General features: G+C 42.5%; 1 protein-coding gene across 3 annotated transcripts in view; it reads right to left on the bottom strand.

Moving 5' to 3' along the window:
- Positions 1-24,171, bottom strand: part of DHX32 (DEAH-box helicase 32 (putative)) — a 43,464-nt gene that overhangs the window by 9,103 nt on the left and 10,190 nt on the right. For 2 of the 3 annotated variants that reach the window (XM_060241433.1, XM_060241434.1), the window contains exons 2-6: positions 20,512-20,705; positions 17,880-18,252; positions 11,032-11,271; positions 8,030-8,129; positions 7,786-7,944 (exon numbers count right to left, since the gene is read on the bottom strand). In XM_060241433.1, the coding sequence (XP_060097416.1) occupies positions 7,786-7,944; positions 8,030-8,129; positions 11,032-11,271; positions 17,880-18,252; positions 20,512-20,705 (1,066 nt within the window). The remainder of the gene's footprint in view (positions 1-7,785; positions 7,945-8,029; positions 8,130-11,031; positions 11,272-17,879; positions 18,253-20,511; positions 20,706-24,171) is intronic. The other variant, XM_060241435.1, reaches the window with a different exon arrangement.

Genomic DNA, 24,171 nt, shown 5'->3' with positions numbered 1-24,171 from the left:
AAAGCACACACCACTTGAGTCACTAGAGACAGCTCCATTTATTTCCTTCCTTTGCAGTTAAAATAGATACATCTGATAACATAACTATATGTCATATTTTCTTTGCATCCTTCTCAGGTATATCATGAGGGTTTTTGATTAGTTGTGTATTGTGAGTTGCAGGAACAGAATTCAGTTCCAAGGTGCACACAAGTTAAATTTGGATCAGGACCGCAGCACACAGGGGAAGGAGACTTAAACCTCACCCTTCCATTTCCCCAACTTGAAATGGACCCAGGGAGATGTTATTTGCCCTTCCAGAAAAACCTATGTGTACCCAGTAGTACATGTAGATTTCCCCAACAATGCAGTGATTCCTGGGGCCACTTCAGTTTGGGAAATTGGCATAGAGGGGAAGCCTGAAATCCCCTCTCTCCACCAGCCATGGTGCCTTGTCTAAATTGCTATAGCAGAACATCTCCTGCTGTTCCGTGGAGCAGTGATACCAATCATAAAGAAAAAAAGCAGCAGTATGGTGATACCACAGTGTCACTTCCAGTTATATAAAGCTAGAAGTGGCATCACAATGTTGCCATGCAGAGGCGTCACTAGGATGGGTTGCACCCTGGGGTGTAACTGATTCAAGTCACCCCCCCCATTGGGCATCACCCCTTTTGGAGGGCTGCGTCACCCCCTCCGCACACAACCCCGCCCACTTCACATGGCCCCTCCCTCATCCACCCTCTGGTCACATGACCAGCCCCGTAATCCAAGATACCAGTTTTGCAGCATTTAAGTTTCCCCCACTCACCCACACGCTTTTAGCTGAGCCGGCGGCAGCGCGGCCCCGGTTTCAGAATCCCGGCCAGCCCACACACAGCAGCAGCGTTCTAGTCCCAGGGCCAGCCCCTTCCTGTTGGGGAGGGTCATGGGTCAGTGCCTGGGGCCAATGAGAATGCTCTGGGGGAGGGCCAATGGCCCCCTTGGCCCCGCCCTAGTGACGCCGCTGTTGCCATGACATTCTAGGAATTTACCATATCTCCATTACTTTTACTGCAAATCATCCCTGCTCCACCACCCAGAACTCCCTGGTGTTGCCCACAGATGGCTTGCAACTTGAAGAATAAAGTTACACAATAAAACAATCAGAATTCATTACAACCAGCAGCAGTAACTCTCAACCGATAAAAGCAGTTGGAGTAAAAATTAAAAAAACAACTTAGTTTAACAACCAATATAATACCAAGATTTAAATATACACATACGAATACACGAGATGTTAAACAAAAGCAGGGAGCAAAACTAAGACCAGGCACGAAATGCACAGATACGTGTCAGGATTGTACATTGGATATGAGACTGTTGGCCAAATATTCCAGGTCTTTATCCAGCGATCTGGTTTATATTATTGGAATTCTGATTCTTGCCTGCACATTGCAAAGAAGACTGAACATTTATCAGCCAGCCTGCAAAATGTAATGTGACAAAAGATGAGTCCTTGAGAAAGTCAAAGCCTTGAAGAAGAAAACAGGTTGGACATGGGAAGAAAAAAGTTTGAGTTTTATTACTGAGCCTTGAAATGAAAAGTAACAGCTGATGAATGGGAGAAATCAGAGTCAGTGACAGAAAATAGGGATGCAAGATTTAATGGGAAGGGAGAGGCAGGGCATGAATGGCTACTGAGTCTTAAAGGTAATTATAAAAGAATCATGACATACTAATTTCTATAAATCAATAAAGCAGTTTGTATTGTGAGCTGTATACATGGCTATTGTCTTTACAAGCATTTGGCTCTGCAGCCAGTTCTAGCCCCTGAGGAGTCTTTCTGCTTTGCATTTTTATATCTCTGAGCTGGTTGCTCTGACACTGAGAAAGAAGGGATGACTCCAGGCTTTTGCTTCAGTATTATAATAAAAAAGTATTTGGTTTTTTATTATATTAGAAAGGACAAGTTAATAAATGCAGATTATACAGGTGAAGGAACAGTAATATAATAAAAGAAAACCTTGAATGGGATTGTCAGATATTAGCCTGCATTTGCAGGCACAAACGCAGACTATAAAACAGTCATTGTAAAAATAGCAAAGGTTCTTTTAAGAATTTTTTATGGTATGGTTTAGATTTAAATAAAACACAACATAAATAAAGGAAACAAAAGCAATTTCCATGTTTTAAATCTGAAAGCCTTTTCTTTAAAGGGACAGGAATACATACTGCTTTATAAAAGAGGTTTTAACAATAACCAGTGTCATTTTTATTATGTCTGGCCTGCCAAGGTCAGAGTTACTGAGAGCCAAGCAGCACACTTCCTTCAGGGCTTTGTGATTCTACCACAACAGTGCAGGGGAAAAGAAACAGCCACCAAAAAAAAAAATTAAACTACATACTTTTATCCTAAGTTTAAAAATAAAAGGATGGTCCTTTTTTGCCTGGCTAGTCATTTAATTAATTCTGCTAACATTTTAAAAAACAATGCTCTGTTTTTTCCTGCAGGAGGATCTGCTGACTGCATAGATTAAGAAAACCCTTTAACAATCATTATATGAAAGTATTCCAGGGCAGAAAGGGTGGTGAAATACACCAGAGATGATGAAATCAATCAGCTGTGAATCCTCTTAACAGTATTATCAACTAGCCCACATTTTATGAGTTTGCTAAAAAAAAATATATGATGGGAAATTTTGTCAAACTCCATCCTAAAATCAAGGAGTTCACAGCATTCTCACAATCCATTAGGATAACACCTAATTAAAAATGCCATAAAATTAATCTGGCAGGATTTGCTCTTGACAACTTCAAGCTAAATTCTTAATCACTAAGTTGTTTTCAAGATGCTTACAGACCAACGTCTTTACAATATTTTCCAGCATCTTCCCTGTTATCAAATCAGACTGACCACTCTGTAGTTTCCTGAATCCTCCTACCCCTCTTGAGGAGCAATACATTTTTTCTTCACCTCCTGTGTTGTGACATATATTCTGAGATTACATCAGCAAGTTCCTTTGGTATTTTAGGATGCGAATCATCTGAGCCAAAACTTGAACTCAATTTAAGTAGCCACGTTTTCCCTTACCACCTCTTTGTCAATGTTGAGCTGCAATCCAGTCCCCTTCGCCTTTCAGACTACTTCTGGTAGGTTGCCCAAAATTCCCCTTTCGGGACAAGAGTGGCAAAGAGTTAAACAGCTCCACCTTCCCTTTGTCCTACGTGAGAACTTAGATTTCACTGTTCTCACTGGACTTACCTTTTCCTTTCTTGTCTTCCAAACATACTTTTAAAAAGTATGTTTGTTGTTGTTCTTAACATTTTGAGCTTTAGCTTTTCTGATACTATTCCTATGTCAGGCTACCCATTTGTAGATATCACTAGTTACCTGTCCCAACTTCAATTTCTTGTACACATCCTTTTTAAATTTTCAGCTCATCACTTAGCTTTATGCAATCACATTGGCTTCTTTAGACGCCAACCAGCATCACCTCTGTCTTTTTAGGATTCACTTTTACGTTGTTCTCCCTCAGTTTAATGCCACTTTTTAAAAATGTAATTCCACAGAAGTAAAAGGAACACCAAGTAGGTTTATAATAGTTAATAACATCTGTTGATATAACATTAACATCAATGCTTTTTGAAGCCATGTAGACCAGTAGTTTCATGCCATAATGTAGATATAGGGCTGCAATATACAGGGACAGTGTCTTATTCTAAGCAGAGTTATCCTTTCTAAGTCAATTGAAGTTAATGGGCTTAGAAACTGTTTGGGACAGCACTATTAAGCTAATAATCTGGAAATGCCCCAACATTTTTAAGGACAGGGAAACTGCAATGATTCCAGATCCAGTTCTGATCCATGTCTAACAGCATAGCAGTGCTGTCTACTAGGGAAATATCATTGCTTTAAAGAGGGAGAATTTGTTTAAGATACATGTCTTTTACAAAGTTGTGTTTGAAATTCTTGTTCAGTAAGGTTGACATTGATAGTCACCCATTGTCATCCTTGATTTCACATCTGCCTTATGGAAACATCAATGGCCAGTCTTAGAGAAATAATTTTAAAAGAAAAGCTTGTGAATGTTTATGTTCTTCCAAGTCTTACCATGATAAAAAAAATAAGTACACCCTTAATCATAGTGAAGTGAAGTTTGGTGAATTTCTCCCCGGGCAACCCAATGGGCTGTAGCAGGCTGAGACATGCCTTTACTTCCAGACATTAAACAAAGAGATAGTACATTTATTGCAAGTGATGAGCTGTCTAAAGTGTCGTTTCAGTTCAAGTAGTGTCTTCAGCAGGGCAATGCTGCAGAATAAATGGCTGACTTGAGAGTATCCCATTCAAGACAAGCTTTGTAAAATACTGCCTTTTTGTTCTGTTCCAAGCATTGGACTTCTGTAGCACAATTATTCAGCAATTAATGATTCCTTGCACTGTTTTGAAAGGCCATAATAGAAAATTTCGGACCATTTATCATTAATATTCCACTCTTCCTCTGAAGAGATCAGCTCAGCTCTTTAACTTGACAATATCCCTATGAGGGTCTAATTGCACATGTTAATTTACCACAATTCCCCCAGCATCAGTCAATAAATCTAGCATGAATCTTCAATCAATGATAACCACTAGAAAAGGGCCATCAATAAAAGGCATAAGTGTGCCATGTGTAATAAAACCAACTGTGGTTTGAGATCAATAGTTTCACCCAAACCAGCACTCTTCTTCACCCAAAGAGTGATTAACACATGGAATTCACTGCCACAGGAGGAGGCGGCTACAAGCATAGACGGCTTCAAGAGGGGATTGGATAAACATGGAGCAGAGGTCCATCAGTGGTTATTAGCCACAGGGTATAGATGGAACTCTCTGTCTGGGGCAGTGATGCTCTGTATTCTTGGTGCTTGGGGGGGCAATAGTGGGAGGGTTTCTAGTGTCCTGGCTCCAATAGTGGACCTCTTGATGGCACCTGGTTTTTTGGCCACTGTATGACAGAGTGTTGGACTGGATGGGCCATTGGCCTGATCCAACATCTTCTCTTATGTTCTTATGTTACAGATAAAAGGTATTCCCCTGTGCAAGCACCAGTCGTTTCCAACTCTGGAGTGATGTCGCATCACAATGTTTTCTCGGCAGACTTTTTACAGGTTTGCCATTGCCTTCCCCAGTCATCTACACTTTCCTTCCAGCAAGCTGGGTACTCATTTTACTGACCTCAGAAGAATGGAAGGCTGAGTCAACCTTGAGCCAGCTATCTGAACCCAGCTTCTGCCAGGATCAAACTCAGGTCATGAGCAGAGTTCGGACTGCAGTACTGCAGCTTTACCACTCTATGCCACGGGGTTGCTATGTTAGAGATATGGGGCTTAAAATAAGCATGAGGTGTTTTCTCCAAGCAAGAGCTTCCCCACTTGTTTCAGTGAAGAAACAACATATCACCCTCCCCCCCTCTGAAACCTATTACCAAACACATGGTACATGAAGAAAAAGTTAAACCTGCTATTGAAATATGGGCAAACAATTTAAAAATGATGCAATCTTGCCTGTATGCGGAAAAAGGTTCCTAAGTAAAGGAACCAATATGAAGTGTCCCTTGACTCAGACATTAAAATGGATGCCATGCAGTAGCACTACTAAAGGCTAACAGAAGTAGTAATATATTTATCACACTGAGACTAAATCAATTTTATGCAAAGTGAAGATGAAGTACATTTGGAAGGTCTAATAGTAACTATAATGGATTTCTAAAATGGTATTTCAGAGGAGTCTTGCCAGTGGAATAGCTGAACCAAATTAGGTGCTTGAAACTTCGAAACGATAAGCTGCTACTCAGGACAATATACTTTCTTGTGAGGCAGGAAAGATGGCTATTCCTCTCACAGTACAAAACTTTTCTCTGCATATCACTGGGCTACAACTTCGAGAAACTCATATGGGATACAGTTCTGTGTCTAGCTACTAACACATAGTTCCTTTAGATAGACTTCAGACAGAGTTATAGTCTCTCTCTCCTTTCCCTCCTGTTCGTAGACCAAGGTCTTAAACAACAAAATCGAAAAACTTAAATAAAACCCATATTTAAAACACTTCCTTGGACACTTCTCTGCAGCCTCTAGAAACTGAGCAACAAAGTAAGTATGCTGAGAATCAGAATCTTCTAAGAAGAATTTAACCTTTTGTTCTAATGTTGTTGCAGGAAGCATAGTCCATTTATCAAGGCACAGCATAATTCATTTTAGTCTAAACTGGAGCATGTAAGGGCATTGCAGAACACATACAAGAGAATCCTATTTACTAGAGGGGGCAGGGACATAACTGATTTGAAAAAATGATCTTTAGTAGATGACCCAGCAACGACCCATTGAAAAAAGACAGTTGAACTGTGATTGCATAAAGAACCTACATAGCTTTGGCCTAACCAAGGAATCTAAATAAGAAGGGAGTTTACTCTCAGACAAAAAGCCCAAGGCAAGTGGAGAACATGTCCTCCAAGCATCAAAGTGAGTATAGTTCTTAGGTGCTACTGGGCTCTTGCTGTTTTCTACTGCTACAGACAGGGCTACAATATATTGATTGTCTATGTACTTCTGAGTTCAATTCAAGGTGCTGCTTTTAAACTTTGAAGCCCTACATAACTTTAGACCACACACCTGAAGGACCACGTCTTCAGATAAGAATTTATAAACCAACTTTTGTATACTTGATGTTCAGCTCTAATCCTGCTTTGGCATTATGCTTTAACCTTCACCAATAGTCAGGGCTGGATTAACAATTAGGCCCAATAGGCACTGGCCTACAAGCCCCCATGCCTTGAGGGGCCCCAGGCTGGCATTTCCCCCCAGTTTTCCTCCTGCTTGGAGCCCTCCCAGCCTGCATGCGCAGCCAGCAACTGAGCTGCTCTTTGCCCAACTTGTCTGGTGTGGCTGCTGCTGGCATTGTCACCAAGTCTGCCTCTGCCTTTCCCCCACAGCTTAGTAAAAGGGCTTTTGAGAAGGTGCCTGCATGCTGCAGCGGGGGCCATGAGCAGTGGGGTGGGTACGCTGACTCTGAGATAATTTGTGAGGGGCCCCCTGAGATTTTGACTGCCTAGAGGTCTCCACAGGATTTAATCCGGCACTGCCAACAGTAATTACTGCCAACAGTAATTTCTTTATTTTCTGCCAGTAAGGAAGCATCTAGTTATTGCCCAAACCCTCACCGATGTGCCTTATTCTGTCATTCCCCTCTATAAGGTTTCTTACAATTCCCTTGTTTCTCATAAGATCTAGATTGTCTTAATGAGCAAAAACATACAGTCTTGAAGCACTAAAATTGTCACAAGCATAGTAAGGGCATTTTTAGAGTGGCTCATTGTTGAAATAATGTTTCATTTGTATGTACACAGACAGAGCTGACTAGTCAGCAGTGTGAACAGCTGGCTTCTGCAGCCCACATGGTGAGTGCATTTCAAGAGTTCCTTATCCCTTCAAGAAACATTTTGTTTATTCATAGCTAGAAAGAGATTAACAATGCGGTCCTAAACACTGCTACATCACTCCACTTGTGCTGGTAGTCTTAGAATGGTATAACTCTGCTTAGAAGTGCCCAGTTAACAGGCCCATAACATATTAATATTCAGTACAAGGTTAAATTTGTAGTCCAAACAAGGCACAGCTGAAAGAGAGACAAAGAAAAATTCCTAGAAATTGCCCGGGAAACTTCTCACACTTTAAAAGTTACTGTGCCACACAATTATTGGTAATTATCAATTAGCACCCCCCCCCCAAAAAAAAGTAAAATTAATCAAAGGATAAAGCAATGGGGGTAACAATCTATATTACCTGGTCTGTCTATGAAGTCAAAGTGGCCTAGGCCTGCGATATCCATCCTTTTCAAAAAAAGAACCATGCTGATCAGGTTGGATTCCTCTATTTTGGCAGGTGGAAGTGACTTCATTTCCTTCTCCATAAATTCTTCAGGGTAAAGGCAGAAACATTTTCCTGCCAGAGAATTCAAAAGCAAGCTTGCTTTACACACTATTTTCGGAGTGACTTGGTTGTTTACAATTGACAATGATATTTTTACCTGATGAAGACATGCCCAGAATCTGCTTACGCATCTCAGCTTGGCTTTTGCTAATGGGCTGTATCACAACAGTGTCTGCTCTGATTCTGGGATTGTATACCTTGCAATATGAAAAGAAACATGACTGTGGTAAAGAAAAAAGATTGATAAACAGCAAATGGGTTCGCGTTAGGTTTCTTGTTTTGTTTGGGAAGCCCCCCCCCCCATTTTATAAAATACTTGGCTGCTGCAACTTCATTTGCTTTTCACAGTATTTATTATTGTTTTGTCTTGAAATGGAAAACTGAAAGTACCTTGATATATTAACTGAAACACAGATTGTTTCTGTCAGATGTGCTGTAGTTTTGCTGGAACAAACACTGCCATCCCTTGCAGAAATTTCCTTCAAAACAATACACAAGCTTATTGGCTTAAAAGCAGGGCTTTTTTGAGCAGGAATGCACAGGAATGCAGTTCCGGCTGGCTTGGCTTCAGGGTGTGTGTGGCTAATATGCAAATGAGTTCCTGCTGGGCTTTTTCTACAAAAAAAGCCCTGCTTAAAAGAGTCCCATTTCCTTCCTTCTTGCATATGCGTCAACAGAAGCCATTGTATTGAAATGGAAGGTTTATGACCACTTATGTATCACCCCCATATAACTTCCATCCATCAGTAAAAGCTACAAGTTCAAGAGCTTGAATAGTCTGTACTGAGTGACGAGAAAGGATTGGGAAGGGATATGAGATCTTCACTTAGACCTTCTATACAGCATAACGACCCCCTAGGGGTGCCTGAACATGTGGCTATTGAACTGTAACATGGGCAATTGGACTGATGGAGAAAAGGCATGGATTAGATCAGAGGTGACCAAACTTGCTTAATGTAAGAGCCACACAGAATAAACATCAGATGTTTGAGAGCAGAAGGAAGGGAGGGAGGAAGGAAGGAAAATAGATGGAGGGAGAGTGGAGGGAGAGAGAGGTGGAAAGAAAGCAACTTTAACTTTAATTGCATTCTCCAAGCCACCAGATGGCTTGGAGGAGTGATTTAAAGAGACAAATACCTTCTCCAAGCTGGCCAACGGGGTGTTGGGAGCTTCGAGAGCTACACAATAAGTGCAAAAAAGCCACATGTGGCTCCCAAGCCGCAGTTTGGCCACTCCTGGACTAGATTATGTTCATGGCATATTCCATTATAGAAAACCATGGTAAGAGAATGGTTTGTCTGTCTGGTTTTCTTTAATGAAAGGGAAACACTACACTATTGTTAGTTAATGTTCTGCTCCATCTAAACTCTGGCCTTAATCTACTGGTACACAAGTACAGATCCAAATGGAGTTTAGATACAGTTTAAATATGCAATGAATTCATCACCCAACCCTGTACTTTGTGAGGAAAAGACCCCTAATTCCAGAACATCGTAGTCACCCGTTTGGTTGCCAGGGTGCCTGGAGACTCAACTCACACATATCTGCCAGGAGAACGTGGGTTTTGTCTACCAGAATGTAGGGACTTATGTGAGTACTAACAGCCACAACATTGCAGCAGCACTCCACGTCTCTGGAGGAGTGCTAACCAGGAGAACAGGTGGGTTTCCAGTCACTCCATGCGATCACCATCTCGGCTGTTGCAGAGGAAGAAGGTGCGCCACCAGGAACTGTCCAGGCAAGCGATTTCCAGCCTTGACCATAGAAGCTGTCTATGCATGTAGCTGTGGCAGTGAATTTTATCTGTCTGCATTTTATCTTTTTCTAGAAAAAGACAGTGAATTTTATCTTTGTCTAGAAAAAAAGCCCAGCAGGAGCTCTAAGAAGCCATGCTGCAGCACAGCTGAACCCCATGAGGCTAGCCGGCAAGCTGGGCCCCAGGAAGCCACTGCAGCACCATGGCCCAGCCCTTGCATGTCCAGCCAGTGAGCCAGACCCCAAGGGGTTGCCACTACAGCACAATTTGGCCCTGGTGAGCAGGCCTAGGAAGCTGCACTACTGCCTTCTCTCTGCCTTCCTTTTTTTGAGCCGGAGCCCTGGCCAAGCCAGCCAGAAGAGCACTCTGATGTGCTCCTGCTCAGAAAAAGCCCTGTCTTTCTGTGCAAAGAAAGTATTAAGAGTTTTAATAAAGACATGTGTGTAATATTTGTTCATGTCCTGCAGCTCTCAAACATTTGGCATTTATACTACATTAAGCAAGTTTTGCAACCACTGGCTTAGAATAATGTTGGTGCTATATGGATGTTAAATAGCACCACTAGTTGTAGAAGCATTGTAAATAGCATCTCTTACTCAGGTGGCTTCACTTGACCATCTATTTAGCACAGTGCTGGTAATTAACATGCAATACTCTTATTAGTCCAAATTTTCATTGCAAAGTGACTGTCTCCAAGTCCACTTGTCAACAGATATCAGATCAGACAAAGAATTCTAGACTGAGCTGAATAGCTGTTTAACAAACAATGCAAACAAACCCACTATATTTTTGTTCGTGGCAAGGACAAGGAAATTAGTAATATTAAAATTAAAACAAGCTAGCTTGGTGTGTGGAAAAAAATAGGCTACTAAAAAAGTTTTGAGGGTAAAACCCAAGTATGTCACTTACACACAAATACACAAAGAGAGAGAGAAAACATCATTTTCTCTAGATAAACTTTGTGCCATTCAGGAGCAGTTCACCATCCAAGTGGTTGGTTGCTTGGGGCACCAAATCAACCTGGGGTACCAGAGGGTACCAGTTGACAAGCATATTTTGTATCTGTTGCTGCCTCCCAACCTACCTGGCTCTGACCTTCTGCAGCCTCTTGGAGCCAGGATGGAAGAGTGGAGAGAAGATGCATGCTCCATTCCCAGTTCAACAGCTACCTTTCCCCTGAGACAAGGAGAACACACAAGAAGGTGTAGTTTGGTAGCACTGGTTTAAGTGGAGGGAGCACACCTCTTCCTGTATCACAATCTTGCCATTTGGGGTGGTAAAAATGAGTTGACCCAGCAATAATACAATTTATAATTTAATATAACCTCAGTTATTTTACTTACCTTTCGTCTCTGTATCCCAATATCTATAACAAAGGACACTGTTTTGGATGATACCAAAGATTCCCCCAAACTTGTGGTTAACAGCACTTTCCTTCTGTAATTTTTGCAAGGTTTTTCTTCATTTGACTTGAGGATTCTCTCTTGTTCATTGGGAAACAAAGGAACAGGGACCAATTCACCAAGATCAGGATTTAAATTATGCCCCTCTTGCTGAATAATGCAGAAGGCATTTCCTATTTCCTATAAGCATTTAAGACATTTCCATAAGTATGAAGACAGCTTCAATTGCCAAATCTGAAACTATTTTTTTTTTAAAATGGATTTTATTTCTATGAAGTATTAATGGCAAAAAGAGAACAGCCATAATGGTGATTAAACTGAGAAAACTGGAACAGAACTATGTATGGAAAATTCAAACATTGTAATATGATGTTTTTGTTTCTTGAGGAATTTTTTTCAGCTTCGGAAGAGACTCTCTTCATTTCCCCACCACAATTTTCTAAAGTGTAATTGTCTGAACAGATTTATACCATTTGATAGCCTACCATAGCTACACCAATCTCACAGAAAGACATTCTAATATCCATAACAATACTTCAACATGCTACTGGAACAGTAATATAAAAAAATTATAACACAGTCACTAGATTTTCCATATCTGTGTGCGCCACACACTCTGCTCAGAAACAGTAAGAATTAATTTGGAAGAATATCTATGTAGCTCACTTTGAAAATTGCTACTATGTTTTTAGTCTGCTTAGAATTTAAAGTATCACAAATGCCATAAACCATGTATGAAAGCAACTAATTTTTCTTTATCTCTAATAAAATAACAGAACATATAGAGGAATTGTAAATGTTATTTATAGCTTTCTTCCCAGTGTCACATGAACTCTCTGGGGGTAATAAAGATCAATAAAATGCTAAAAGAAGATGTTAATTGAAAATTAAGTTTGAGAATTTAAAGGCATATAAGTACAAAAATTCTAAAGATTAAAATAAGCTTCAAAGCCTTTGATAAATTATATCATTATTCTTTTCTACTGCTATAAAATTATTCCTTACAAGATATATGGAAAGAAGTGCAATGTGATTTAGACTACTTTCCCCCCCCCCTCTCCTGAGGCCTAAAGAAACTCATCTGCATACTTCTCAGTTTCCTCAAATACTAATACATATCAGAACCAGAATTTTGTGCTAACTTTCATTGTATCTAATAGGGCTTTAGAGTGTTGATAAATAAGTCTCCACAATAGGGACAGGGACAGGGACAGGAGGGGGATGGAGGTATTCTTATAACCCTGAGGGAAGTCCCAGATTTCCAGAAAAAAAATATGAACTGTAGAAAACTCCAAAAACATTAGGGACTATACAAAGAAGCAATGCCACCAAAGGCTTGCAAGATTATTTTGTGAGATCCTGGAGGCCATTTGTCAGTGAATGAGAAGCAGAAGAGACACAGACTAAAAACATTAAACAATAGAAAGAATGGAAGGTACAGCTGTAGAAGAGAAAAAAGAAAAGAAAAAATGGGAAGGGAATAGAAAAAATGGGTGTGGGTGGGAGGGAAGGAGCAGAGCTTACAAGGGGGCAGAAAAGAAGCAGGTTGGTAGGTGGGAGAGAAGCTGCAGACATTTCCTGGAGGAGACAAAAGAGGGAAGTGGACAGGAGATTCCCTCATAAGCACTCATAATTCCTCCATTTATTCATATCTATTTATTAAGCAGAACACTGGAGTAAGAAAATTTGAAAACTATGTAATTATACTGCCTAACATTCCACAACAAGGCATCCAATCTTGGCACCTAACTGTTGTCCTATTTCCTGATGCCTTCTACGGTTCTTCCTTATCACCTTTTAAAGTATTCTTTTTGTTTTCCTTCTTTCTATGCACACTCCTTTTCTATTCTTTCTTTTGTTGCTTATCATATTCCTTCCTCCTCCTTTTTATCCCCCTTTCTTTCACATCTTTCTGCCCTAGCTAGCTTCAAAGTGTGCTAAAAGTAATGGGAGGATAGAGAGGTTGTTGTGTGGAAGTGATGGGACTGGCTATGGGGAGGGCAGAGAACAAAGCTTCAGCTGCCTCCTCTGAAGCTGGGGCAGTAGCTACAGTATGAAGGGAAGTGAATGCCTGAGCTCACAGCTGTGCTCTGTTTTTCATTAGTGGTATATGTTTGCTTGAAATTACTTCATGACAACAACAAACAGTAGTGCGGTGAGTTGTGTTTTATATGTAGAATGTCCTAACATTTTGTGATTGGCCCATGGCAGCCATTTTGTATTGGCGTCTAAAAACTGACCAAAGGCTTAACAATACTGGAGTGTTTGTGTTTGTGGATATTCAAGAGCAACAGTAGTATAGTACCACTGTAAACAGATTTTGTGGCCCAGGTGGATTCACATGTACTCATGTGTCACATGGTTATTGCAATCAATCAGTGAGCAATATATAAGAACATAAGAGAAGCCATGTTGGATCAGGCCAATGGCCCATCCAGTCCAACACTCTGTATCACACAGTGGCCAAAAATTTATATATATATATATATATATATATATATATATATATACACACACACTGTGGCTAATAGCCACTGATGGACCTCTGCTCCATATTTTTATCTAACCCCCTCTTGAAGCTGGCTATGTTTATAGCTGCTGCCACCTCCTGTGGCAGTGAATTCCACATGTTAATCACCCTTTGGGTGAAGAAGTACCTCCTTTTATCCGTTCTAACCCTATGTCAGAACTTGTATCTTTACTGCTGGTTCCCTATAATGTGACCAATGCTGTAATGTATTCTTGCTGTGGCTTAGAGCTGCTTTGTTACTGAACCAAACTGACTCCATGTTGTAACCCTTGCTTGACCCAAAGTGCTTGAATAGTAATTAACCTTGCCCCACTGGTATCCAAAATATTTGGGGCTGTAGAATGAGTTATGTTATGTCTCTGCACATTCTCACACTGGGACCCTTTGAAGCCGAGCAGCATGGCCTTCGGAGTAGGGAGGCACCCTCCCTACTGATAGTGATGGTGAGAAGACAGATGTGCCTGTAACGGTGTGAATTGTGGCTTTGTGAGATGTTCGCTTTACGTGTATAAAATTGTGCTGGTGCTGGCTCTCGCCATCACTGTTATCTTGCCTTTTCCAGTGCTTAGTTCTCTCTAATAAAATCCTAACTTTGTAACCAAGTATGGGATCCGTTTGAAGTTCTTAAGTTCTGACATTATAAACAGTCATGTTTGCCCTAAAAACCTGGCGCTCCTGGCTTGAGGGAGCGAGGGTGCCCTTTGAAATCTGGACCGATCATAAAAACCTCGAAGCCCTCACCGGGCGTCGCAAAATGACTGCAAAACAAATCCGGTGGGCAGGTTTCTTTGCTAAATTTGACTTTGTGCTGAAACACATCCCGGGCTCAAAGAACTTTTTAGCAGACGCCCTCTCTCGCATGCCACAACACGACAGTCTCCGGGAGGAGGTAGTGGACTCATTAATTTCCCCCTCAGCCATCTCGGGGGGGGTCACTACCCGCTCCGGCAGGCAGACCAGCCCTCCGGATTCAGATCTGCTGCCTCGATTCCTCTCAGAATATAACCAGGAGGCCGACCGCCCCCCTAACTTGGTTAAAGCTGAAAACGAGCTCTGGCTGCACAATGACAAAATCTATGTGCCCACTCCCCTCAGAAAGGATGTCTTGGAGCGCTGCCACTCAAGTCGCCTGGCCGGCCACTTTGGCTATGTCAAAACCCTCAACTTACTCACCCGCCAGTTCTGGTGGCCAAAAATTAAAAAAGATGTGTCGGAGTTTGTCCTTTCATGTCCCACCTGCCTCATGGCGAAAAGAAGGGGGGGTAAACCCCCGGGCCACCTGGTTCCCCTCCCTACAGCCACCCGACCGTGGTCGGTAGTCTCCATGGATTTCATTGTCGAACTCCCACCTTCACAGGGCAAAACAGTCCTCCTGGTCGTAGTCGACACATTTTCAAAGCAAGCCCACTTCATCCCGTGCAAGAAACTACCCACGGCCACAAAACTCGCCCAGCTCTTTTTCACCCACATTGTACGCCTGCACTCGTTCCCAGACAAGGTCATTAGCGACCGCGGGACGCAGTTCGTTGCCAACTTCTGGCGGGAGTTCTGCAAACTCGCTGGCATCGAGCAGGGACTAAGCTCTGCCTACCACCCCCAGTCGGACGGACGGACGGAGAGGGTTAACGGTCTTCTGGAACAGTACCTCCGCTGCTTCATTAATTTCCAACAGTCCAACTGGGTGGATCTCCTCCCCTTTGCAGAATATGGCTACAACAATAGCCTCCATAGCTCAACCAAAACCTCCCCTTTTCAAATTATCAATGGTTACGAGGGCAAGCCGTTTCCCACTCTCGCCCTCCCCGCCAGCCCGGCCGAACCCACATCCTGTCAACGATGGTGGGAGAGCCTCCGTGAAGGCTGGAAGGGTATTCAGGAAAACCTGGAGGAAGCGAAAAAAGCCTACAAAAAGCAGTTTGACAAAAAACACTCCCAAGAGTGGGACCTGAAGGTGGGGGATACAGTTTTCCTGTCCACAAAAAACCTTCCCCTTCCCCAGCCCTGTCGTAAACTCGCACTGAAGTTTCTTGGGCCTTTCAAAATAGAAAAGGGTAATAAACAAAGTGACCGTGGAACTCGAATTGCCCAAATCTCTAAGTAAGATCCATCCTGTTTTTCATTGCAGCTTGCTTCGGAAAGCCCTGGTGCTACGTCCTTCCATCCCAGGGCCCCACCGCCCCCTCCGACGACAGTGAGGGGTCAGAGTCACCATGAGGTCCAGGAGATCCTGGACTCCAAAGTCAAAAGGGGGAAACTGTATTATTTGATCAGGTGGAAACACTTCCCCCCGAGCTGTGACGAGTGGGTCGAATCTCAGAACGTAGCCGCTCCGCAACTGCTGAAAAAGTTTCACCTACTGTACCCGCACAAGCCCAAGGCTGGCCCCGCGGGAGGGGGCGCTTAGGGGGGGCAGTATGTCAGAACTTGTATCTTTACTGCTGGTTCCCTATAATGTGACCAATGCTGTAATGTATTCTTGCTGTGGCTTAGAGCTGCTTTGTTACTGAACCAAACTGACTCCATGTTGTAACCCTTGCTTGACCCAAAGTGCTTGAATAGTAATTAACCTTGCCCCACTGGTATCCAAAATATTTGGGGCTGTAGAATGAGTTATGTTATGTCTCTGCACATTCTCACACTGGGACCCTTTGAAGCCGAGCAGCATGGCCTTCGGAGTAGGGAGGCATCCTCTCTACTGATAGTGATGGTGAGAAGACAGATGTGCCTGTAACGGTGTGAATTGTGGCTTTGTGAGATGTTTGCTTTACGTGTATAAAATTGTGCTGGTGCTGGCTCTCGCCATCACTGTTATCTTGCCTTTTCCAGTGCTTAGTTCTCTCTAATAAAATCCTAACTTTGTAACCAAGTATGGGATCCGTTTGAAGTTCTTAAGTTCTGACACCCGACTGCTCAGCAATTTCATTGAATGCCCATGAGTTCTTGTAAACCTCTATCATGTCACCCCGCAGTCGACGTTTCTCCAAGCTAAAGAGCCTCAAGCATTTTAACCTTTCTTCATAGGGAAAGTGTTCCAAACCTTCAATCATTCTAGTTGCCCTTTTCTGGACTTTTCCCAAAGCTATAATATCCTTTTTGAGGTGCAGTGACCAGAATTGTACACAGTATTCCAAATGAGACTGCACCATCAATTTATACAGGGGCATTATGATACTGGCTGATTTGTTTTCAATTCCCTTCCTAATATGTTACGTGGCACACAGAGGCATCACTAGGGTGGGTTGCACCCTGGGGTGTAACTGATTCAAGTCACCCCCCCCCCATTGGGCATCACCCCTTTTGGAGGGCTGCGTCACCCCCTCCACACACAACCCCGCCCACTTCACATGGCCCCTCCCTCATCCACCCTCTGGTCACATGACCAGCCCCCGTAATCCAAGATACCAGTTTTGCAGCATTTAAGTTTCCCCCACTCACCCACACGCTTTTAGCTGAGCCGGCGGCAGTGCGGCCCCGGTTTCAGAATCCCGGCCAGCCCACACACAGCAGCAGCGTTCTAGTCCCAGGGCCAGCCCCTTCCTGTTGGGGGGGGGGGGTCATGGGTCAGTGCCTGGGGCCAATGAGAGTGCTCTGGGGGAGGGCTGATGGCCCCTTGGCCCCGCCCTAGTGACGGCACAAAAAAGTATATTTTTGAAATAATTTTGTTTAATGTTAAAAATTTCAATTACAAGACTGTTCTGTCTTGAAATCAGGAAGTAGGACAAGTAAACAGCTCCAATCCATATAGTCAACAGCTATCAGTAGAAACAAACTTGCCCAGTTGTTATAAGTTTATTATAAGTTATATAGAAATGAGGTACCTGAGTTTAGCTATGGAACCTCATTCAGTGCCACGTAACTTAAGAACTAGTGATAAAGAAAAGTCTCTCTTGAAATATATGTAGAATACATTTACCACACAACTAACCAACCAAATCATACCTCATAGACAGCATTACAAAGCAGAACTTCTATGCTAGAATGAAATTACAGATAGGCATGTGCCCAGGCATATCTTAATTAGAAATATACAACAGCAGTCTTAATATAACATAAAATTGTTAAATATCTTGTACAGCAGGATCATTTCATCTGCTGGAAACTCTTGGAAGTAGCTTCCTACTTTTTCATTAGTGTAACATGAGAATTTACTTCACTTAATGAAAACCAGGTGTGAGTTTCGATGGGCTCCAAAAATCACTTATCCCAGCACCTAAGCACATGCATACATAAATTTTCTACATTATATTAAATTACTTACTTGTTTGCAGGCTAGAAAGATCACAACATCACCTCTCCTTTTGGAGTTATGAATTTCAAAAAGCAGCCTTAAAGCAGACAAGAAATAATCTTTTTGAATGCCAGAGGTATATGCAACTTCTGTCTGGTATTGGCTTCCCACTCTTATGAGAGGCACACTGCCATAATATGCCTGCAGTTTGCTGGACAACTGAAGAGATGTGATTACAATTAGCTTCAGCTCTGGCCTCAATATCAAGACATCTTTAAGGAGTCCAAGCAATATATCTGTGGGGACAGTCCTTTCAAGCACACAATCTATGATGATGATTCCATAACTGCTCAGAAGGGGACTGGACATAACTTCTCTTTGAAGCATGTCATCTGTACTGAACCTGTAACAATGCAAAACAAAGAAATGTTATCGCATAAAACTAAACATTTAGAAGTGACATGGGTTGGGGTAATTGTTATGCCTAGGCTAGACCTCTCCTCCCTCATAAGGACTAGTCTGGTATCTTGGAACAGGGTGACAACAGGCATCCTTATTTCTACATCTCACAAGGTCACTCAGTCTCTAGGCTTTTCCCTGGTCTGCAAATAGGTCCTACAGTCACATGGAATTTGTGCCATCAAACATTGACCAGAAGCTTATCTGGGAAAAGTGATCCTAAAGATGCAAGGATCTGGTTTCTGGCAGTTCCCTTTCCCCTTTAATCCATCAATGCCAAAGATTGCTGTCTCAGAAAAGGCAGAAAATTAACTAACTCCCTACCTTACCTCACCTTTTCTTACCTGGTTGATATCCTAAGTAAATACCTAGTAAAAACCATTTTAATCCCACAAGTGTCTGTTTGAAAGTTGTCTTGTTCTGTCTATTAGAGGTCATAAAACACAATAGATATTTTCATATGAATGTTGCGTTACATTTGCAATTGCTGAGAAAGTTAGGAAACTTCCTGGTTCAGACACAGGCCCGTAGCCACAGGGGGGCCTGTGGGGGCCTTGACTTCCAGGCAAGGCCCCCTGACTTCCAGGAGGCAGCCTGCTGTCTGTCTGTCTCTCTCTGCCATGGCTGAGCCATTAAAGCAGCAGCAGCAGCTGAAACTAGGAGAGCTGAGAGGGGCACAGTGCACTGCAGCAGCAAAAACAGCAGGTGGAGAGGAGGAGGCAGAGCAGTGGGAAGTGGAGGAAGCCGTGTGGAGTGGGCCAGGGAGGGGGGAACGGAAGGAGCTGCTGGCTGCAAAGTGTTGAGGTGGGAGAAAGGGAGGTGGAAGTCCAGAGCAAGGAGGACACAGTTGGGGATACTCCTCTCCCACAGAGGTAGTTCAGAGAGATAGGCAGGAAAACGAAGGGAGAATCCCAATGGATGCAGGAAGATCAGGATGAAGTCTGAGGCTTCTGCAGGGGTGCAGTGTGAACTAAGTGTGCCCTCTGGTGGACTCATCACCAAGGAGGAAGAGATGACCTTTGCTCAGCAACTCACCAGCCACGGATTGTTGGACAGCCTTCCTTTAGTATCACTAGTGCCAGCCAACCTTGACACAGCCACATATTAGTGAAATCACATATTACCATTTAGTGGCTATCAATGTAGGTAGAAGTATGCACAGAAGCAATCTTTAGTAGATTATGTTTGCTGTTGCTGAGATTATATCCTTATTTATAACATTCAAAATAGTTATGTATTTTTTATTCATTATTTTAAATAACATACCCTTGTGTTCCAAGAGGAGGGAAACATATCCAAAAAGGAAACAAAATTATCTAAAACAAAACTCTCTCAAATATGTTAGATATGAACTTGCTTCATATCATAAGCTGTCATGTAGCAGACAAGGGATTTTTATCCAAACTGATAACCCTTTATAAAGAAGAAATGGTGGGCAGGATGTGTGGTTAGAAGGAGGCCAGATATACTGCAGAAATGGTGATTACATAACCATTTGAGTGTGTGCATGTACACTCTTCATGCACACATTGCATCCTCCTAAAGGACCATCACTGGTGAGTGGGTGTGCAATGTCTAAGTATGACCTTCAACTAGAGTTGCCAGCCAAATGCTGGAAACTGTTGGGAGGTGTGACCCTGGACGTAATGTCATTGCATCAGTACAGCATGCTAGTATTTCCCTAAGACGGGGTCTTTAGCCACTGGGACACGGACAAGTACCAGTCCATGGCCTGCTGGCAACGTGGCCATGGAACAAGGGAGAGGCAGAAGAAAGAGGCAGCGTGGCCTCGGGCAGCGGTCTTTAAATGGGAGGGGAAGGCAGATTGGCCTTCTGCCACCTAGCAGGGAGGTGGCAAAAGCAGCCCCAGACTTCCCCCCCATTTAAAGACCCCCATGGGGGGCCAGGCCCAGGCACGGGCAGGGTGGCAGCCTGGGGCGCCAAAACCTCCAGCACTGCCTGCCCATTGGTCCATGGAAGAAAAATTGTCTTCCATGAAACCGGTTCCTGGTGCCAAAAAGGTTGGGAACCACTGCCCTAAGAGATCTGTATATGCCTCTATTGGCAACTGTAGAGTATGATATTGATCAAATTTGAGTGTGATGTTAAAGTTTCATGGAATCCTGGGAATTTGTATATTGAAGCAAGTATGTGTTACACCCATACTGTAATCATTAGAGGGACTAAATATAAATGCACCAACCTCAAGATTGTTTCATTGTTACAGCAATTATCGTAAGGAACCACATAACCCACTTCATGGCCAATATTGACATCCATTTCATCAGCAACTCTCAGTGCCAAACACACCGCGGCATGCTTACACGTTTGTGTACAAACAATTGCTCCATGTTGAAAATGGGCAGCAAGAGAATATTCAGCACACCACTGAGGTACCTTGAAAGTTTAAAAAGAGAGAGAAAATGAACCAGTCTACAAAATAAACACATGCTGGGGTGGGGGGTGGCTTATATGTTTTTATTATAAGAGAAGTCCCAAGTGCTCCTATGTTACTTGCTAGCTGTCTGGCTACAAGCAACTGAAAAGTTCAATAAGAGGAAATTATCTTCCTGGATAAATGTCAAGACCCGGAGTCAGTTAAGTGGTCAAACATGAAGTGAAAGACAGTTCTGGGAGTTTCTTGTTCTGTGCTAGATTAGTTGGAGTACATTAGAGAAGTGACAGGAATTGCCTCTGGGGAGAAGAGGACATCAGCACTCTTGTTCTTGAGCTTTCTGTTGTATGCTTGCTTGGTTTAATAGTGTTATGTTACAGCAACTTCCAGTCAGGGCTACGCTGTCTGCCTGTACTTCCTACAGAGCTAGTCTATGACCCTATGAAGATTTTTAGTGCACTCAAAAGAAATAACCATATGCAAGGAAGAAATTAGCAGCCAAAAATTTTTTATTTAAAGCATAACAACTATTTGTACTTATCATGGTAACTATAGTACTTGTAGCAGAATTCCATAGTTGTTTTAAGTAGGGTTGGGCATGAACTGGAAAAACACAGTTTGTTTTGTGGTGCAGCCCATTTGCAAACCATGGACCATCATGAATTTTTAGTCACCTCACAAACTGGTTTGGTTTGTGATGTTCAAGAGGCAATAGAACACCTTCCCCACACATGCTAGAGGCACCAAACTTGCAGACACCAAATTGTCATTTCCCCAGAAAGCACTTTCCCGGGGGGGGGCATCTTCTTTGGGGGGCTATAACTGAGACCCTGTAAATTCCAATCCAATAGTAACCTTTAACCTTTAATGACATACACCAATTTAACAAGCAACCAACGACTAGCAAGAGAACAGTAATCAAGATTAATTATGGGTACAGTCTTCACCAAACTTGGAGGGCATGTAGAGGAGAGTCAGCTGGAGATCAGCTGTGAGTTTGGTGTCTCTAGCTTGCACAAGAGCCATTCTATACAATCCTGAACCTCTTGAACCTGCACCTGTAAAAATGACTGCTGTGGTCATTTTGACAGATGTAGGTTCATGAGTATATTAAATGGATCCTCTAAAATCTAGAGAAACACTTTGGAGGTCATGAAAAGGAGCATCTGCTGTAAATTTTGTGTCTCTAGCTTGCGCAGGACCCATTCTCTACACTCCTGAACCTGCACCTATCAAAATAACTGAGGTTCAGAAGTGTAATAGAACAGATTCTGTGCAAAGTTAGAGACATCAATATTACTACTACTGAGTCACAGGGGACCTGCCACTACATGCTCTCCAGCTGTTGCTTTGAAGTTCTGTGGACATACTGACTAAGCGGAGACAGTCTGGCTGGAAAGCTCATCTTAAATGGGAACCCTATCTGTCTGCTTCATCCTCACTCCCCCTCTCCCCCACACCTGCAAAGTAATTGGCAGTCTGCAATTAGGAAAAAATTATTACTTGTCATCAGTTTTTAATGTTTAAATATTTCTGAGACGTACTTTAAGTATGTTTTTTACTGTGACTGTTTTAATAATGTTATAAATCGCCCAGAGCCCTCCAATAGCCGGGATTGGGTGTTCCATAAATTTAAATAACAACAATATGTATCTTCTTTCAAAGCGTCATGAACCTCCATGAACAGCTTGAAAGTTTGTGGAAAGTTTGTGCAGATTGACCTGCCACAGACTTGACTTCATGAAGCACAAACTGCCCAAAATTTGTCATGAACTTTAGTTCATGAGCTGATTTAGTTCTAAGATCTTGTAGTTTGTAACTAGCATAGAGGTTTAAGAACGACACATGTAGCCTGAGAAATAAGGATGAGGAAACCCACACATTAGTTCCTCTCCAAGGTGCATTTAACACAAAATGAGTTTATATACCATCATATCCTATCAGGTGATGACATAAATTCATCTATTATTACCCTTCCTTGCTTTCTGTCTCATTTGATCCCAACATATTATGTACAGAACTGTTGCTTGGTTTGTTTTCCCAGAAAAGTTTTTTTTCTGTCACAGAGCCAAGTCTGACCTAACAGTATAGAAAAAAAATGGGTAGTGCATTAAAAGTCCAAAAAACTATGCTTATTGATGTGTAGAATGTAGTTATGGGAATGTAACAAGCACTCATGGGAGAGTATTTATAAAATGAACTATGATTACTGTTAGACCCCAATCTCCACTAGTGCCATTTTGTGAGGGCTGTTTTCCAGTTTTAAAACATTCATTACTTCATGAAGAAATGCTCATCCAGCCATGCTTCTTTTTAATAGAGGCAGCTCACAGTTTCACCATCACTTCTTAAAACCAGAGGGAGTGCTATTACCCATGTTTAGTGGACACTACAGCAACTCAACTTTCTCCAGGAACTGTGTGTTCCAAATCTACCACAACACACACCTCTGCACAGTTTGAGAAGAGGCTATCTGTTTGTTTGCAGAATAGATCCCTCCAGCCTATATGAGGTTTAGGTAATGCTCATGCTAAATATAATGCTGCTACCAACTTACACAAGTATTGTACTATGGATAAAACATAGTTGGAGAATGCCGTAGAGGATGATGTGTAAGGTCCTTAAATGTGGAAGATCTCCTCAGATTTTACATACTTAAAATTCCTTCCCAATTCTATGAGCTTTGACAGAGAAAAGCGGCACATCATAGAACTGATGTGAATGACATGTCAGTTTTGTAGTGTTGAACTAACAGTGGCCTATTATGCATGGATTTTTACCTCACTTTTCCCATGCATGTCCATCAGGTTTTGTTGTTCGTTCTACGTTTCTTTTCCTCCCTTTAGCATTCAGTTCACTTTCCGTTCGCTGTTCCCTTGGGTTTTATGAGTTTGCTTTTGTTTGGCCTTGCTTTGCTTCCAAGCCAAAGGTAAGTCAAAAGTATACAGATTGCCTTAGATTTCTCCACACACACATCCTGTCCCCAACCCTTGTGGGCCACTTCCCTACCTACATTTTAATTTTTTCCCAAGTGGTATGAGTCTACTGGTAGGAGACCATCATTAGTCTCATGCCACTTGTAAAAAAATGACTCTCCACTGGGCTGCCCTCTCCTGCTGCCCAGTTTGAACTGTGCTTGCCGGGAGCAACTGGCTCCTCACACACACCGTGACCCTGGCTGGGTTGTCCTGGACTGTTTCAAATGGGTGGCAGGAGGAGACAGTGCTGAGCTGCACCTGCTGGAAGTCATCCGCTCCCCCCACAAACAGCAAGCCAGCTGGGCTGCCCTCTTGTGCCACCCAGTTAGTGCACAGTCTGGTGTATTTATTCTGGATTGCAGAATAAATACATCAAAGAAAAAGAATGGTGCATACTGCAGGCACAGAATCTAAAGTCAAACTTAAAGGCTTGACTGCTTGGATTTTCTGCAGTAAGCTGTGTGCAAATAACAGGCCCCTGCCTCCTATC

Source organism: Heteronotia binoei, chromosome 6 (genome assembly GCF_032191835.1).
Source record: "Heteronotia binoei isolate CCM8104 ecotype False Entrance Well chromosome 6, APGP_CSIRO_Hbin_v1, whole genome shotgun sequence".
In the NCBI taxonomy this organism is placed as follows: domain Eukaryota; kingdom Metazoa; phylum Chordata; class Lepidosauria; order Squamata; family Gekkonidae; genus Heteronotia; species Heteronotia binoei.
The sequence above is the reverse complement of the archived record's forward strand: the minus strand, read 5'-3'. Positions and strand labels throughout refer to the sequence as shown.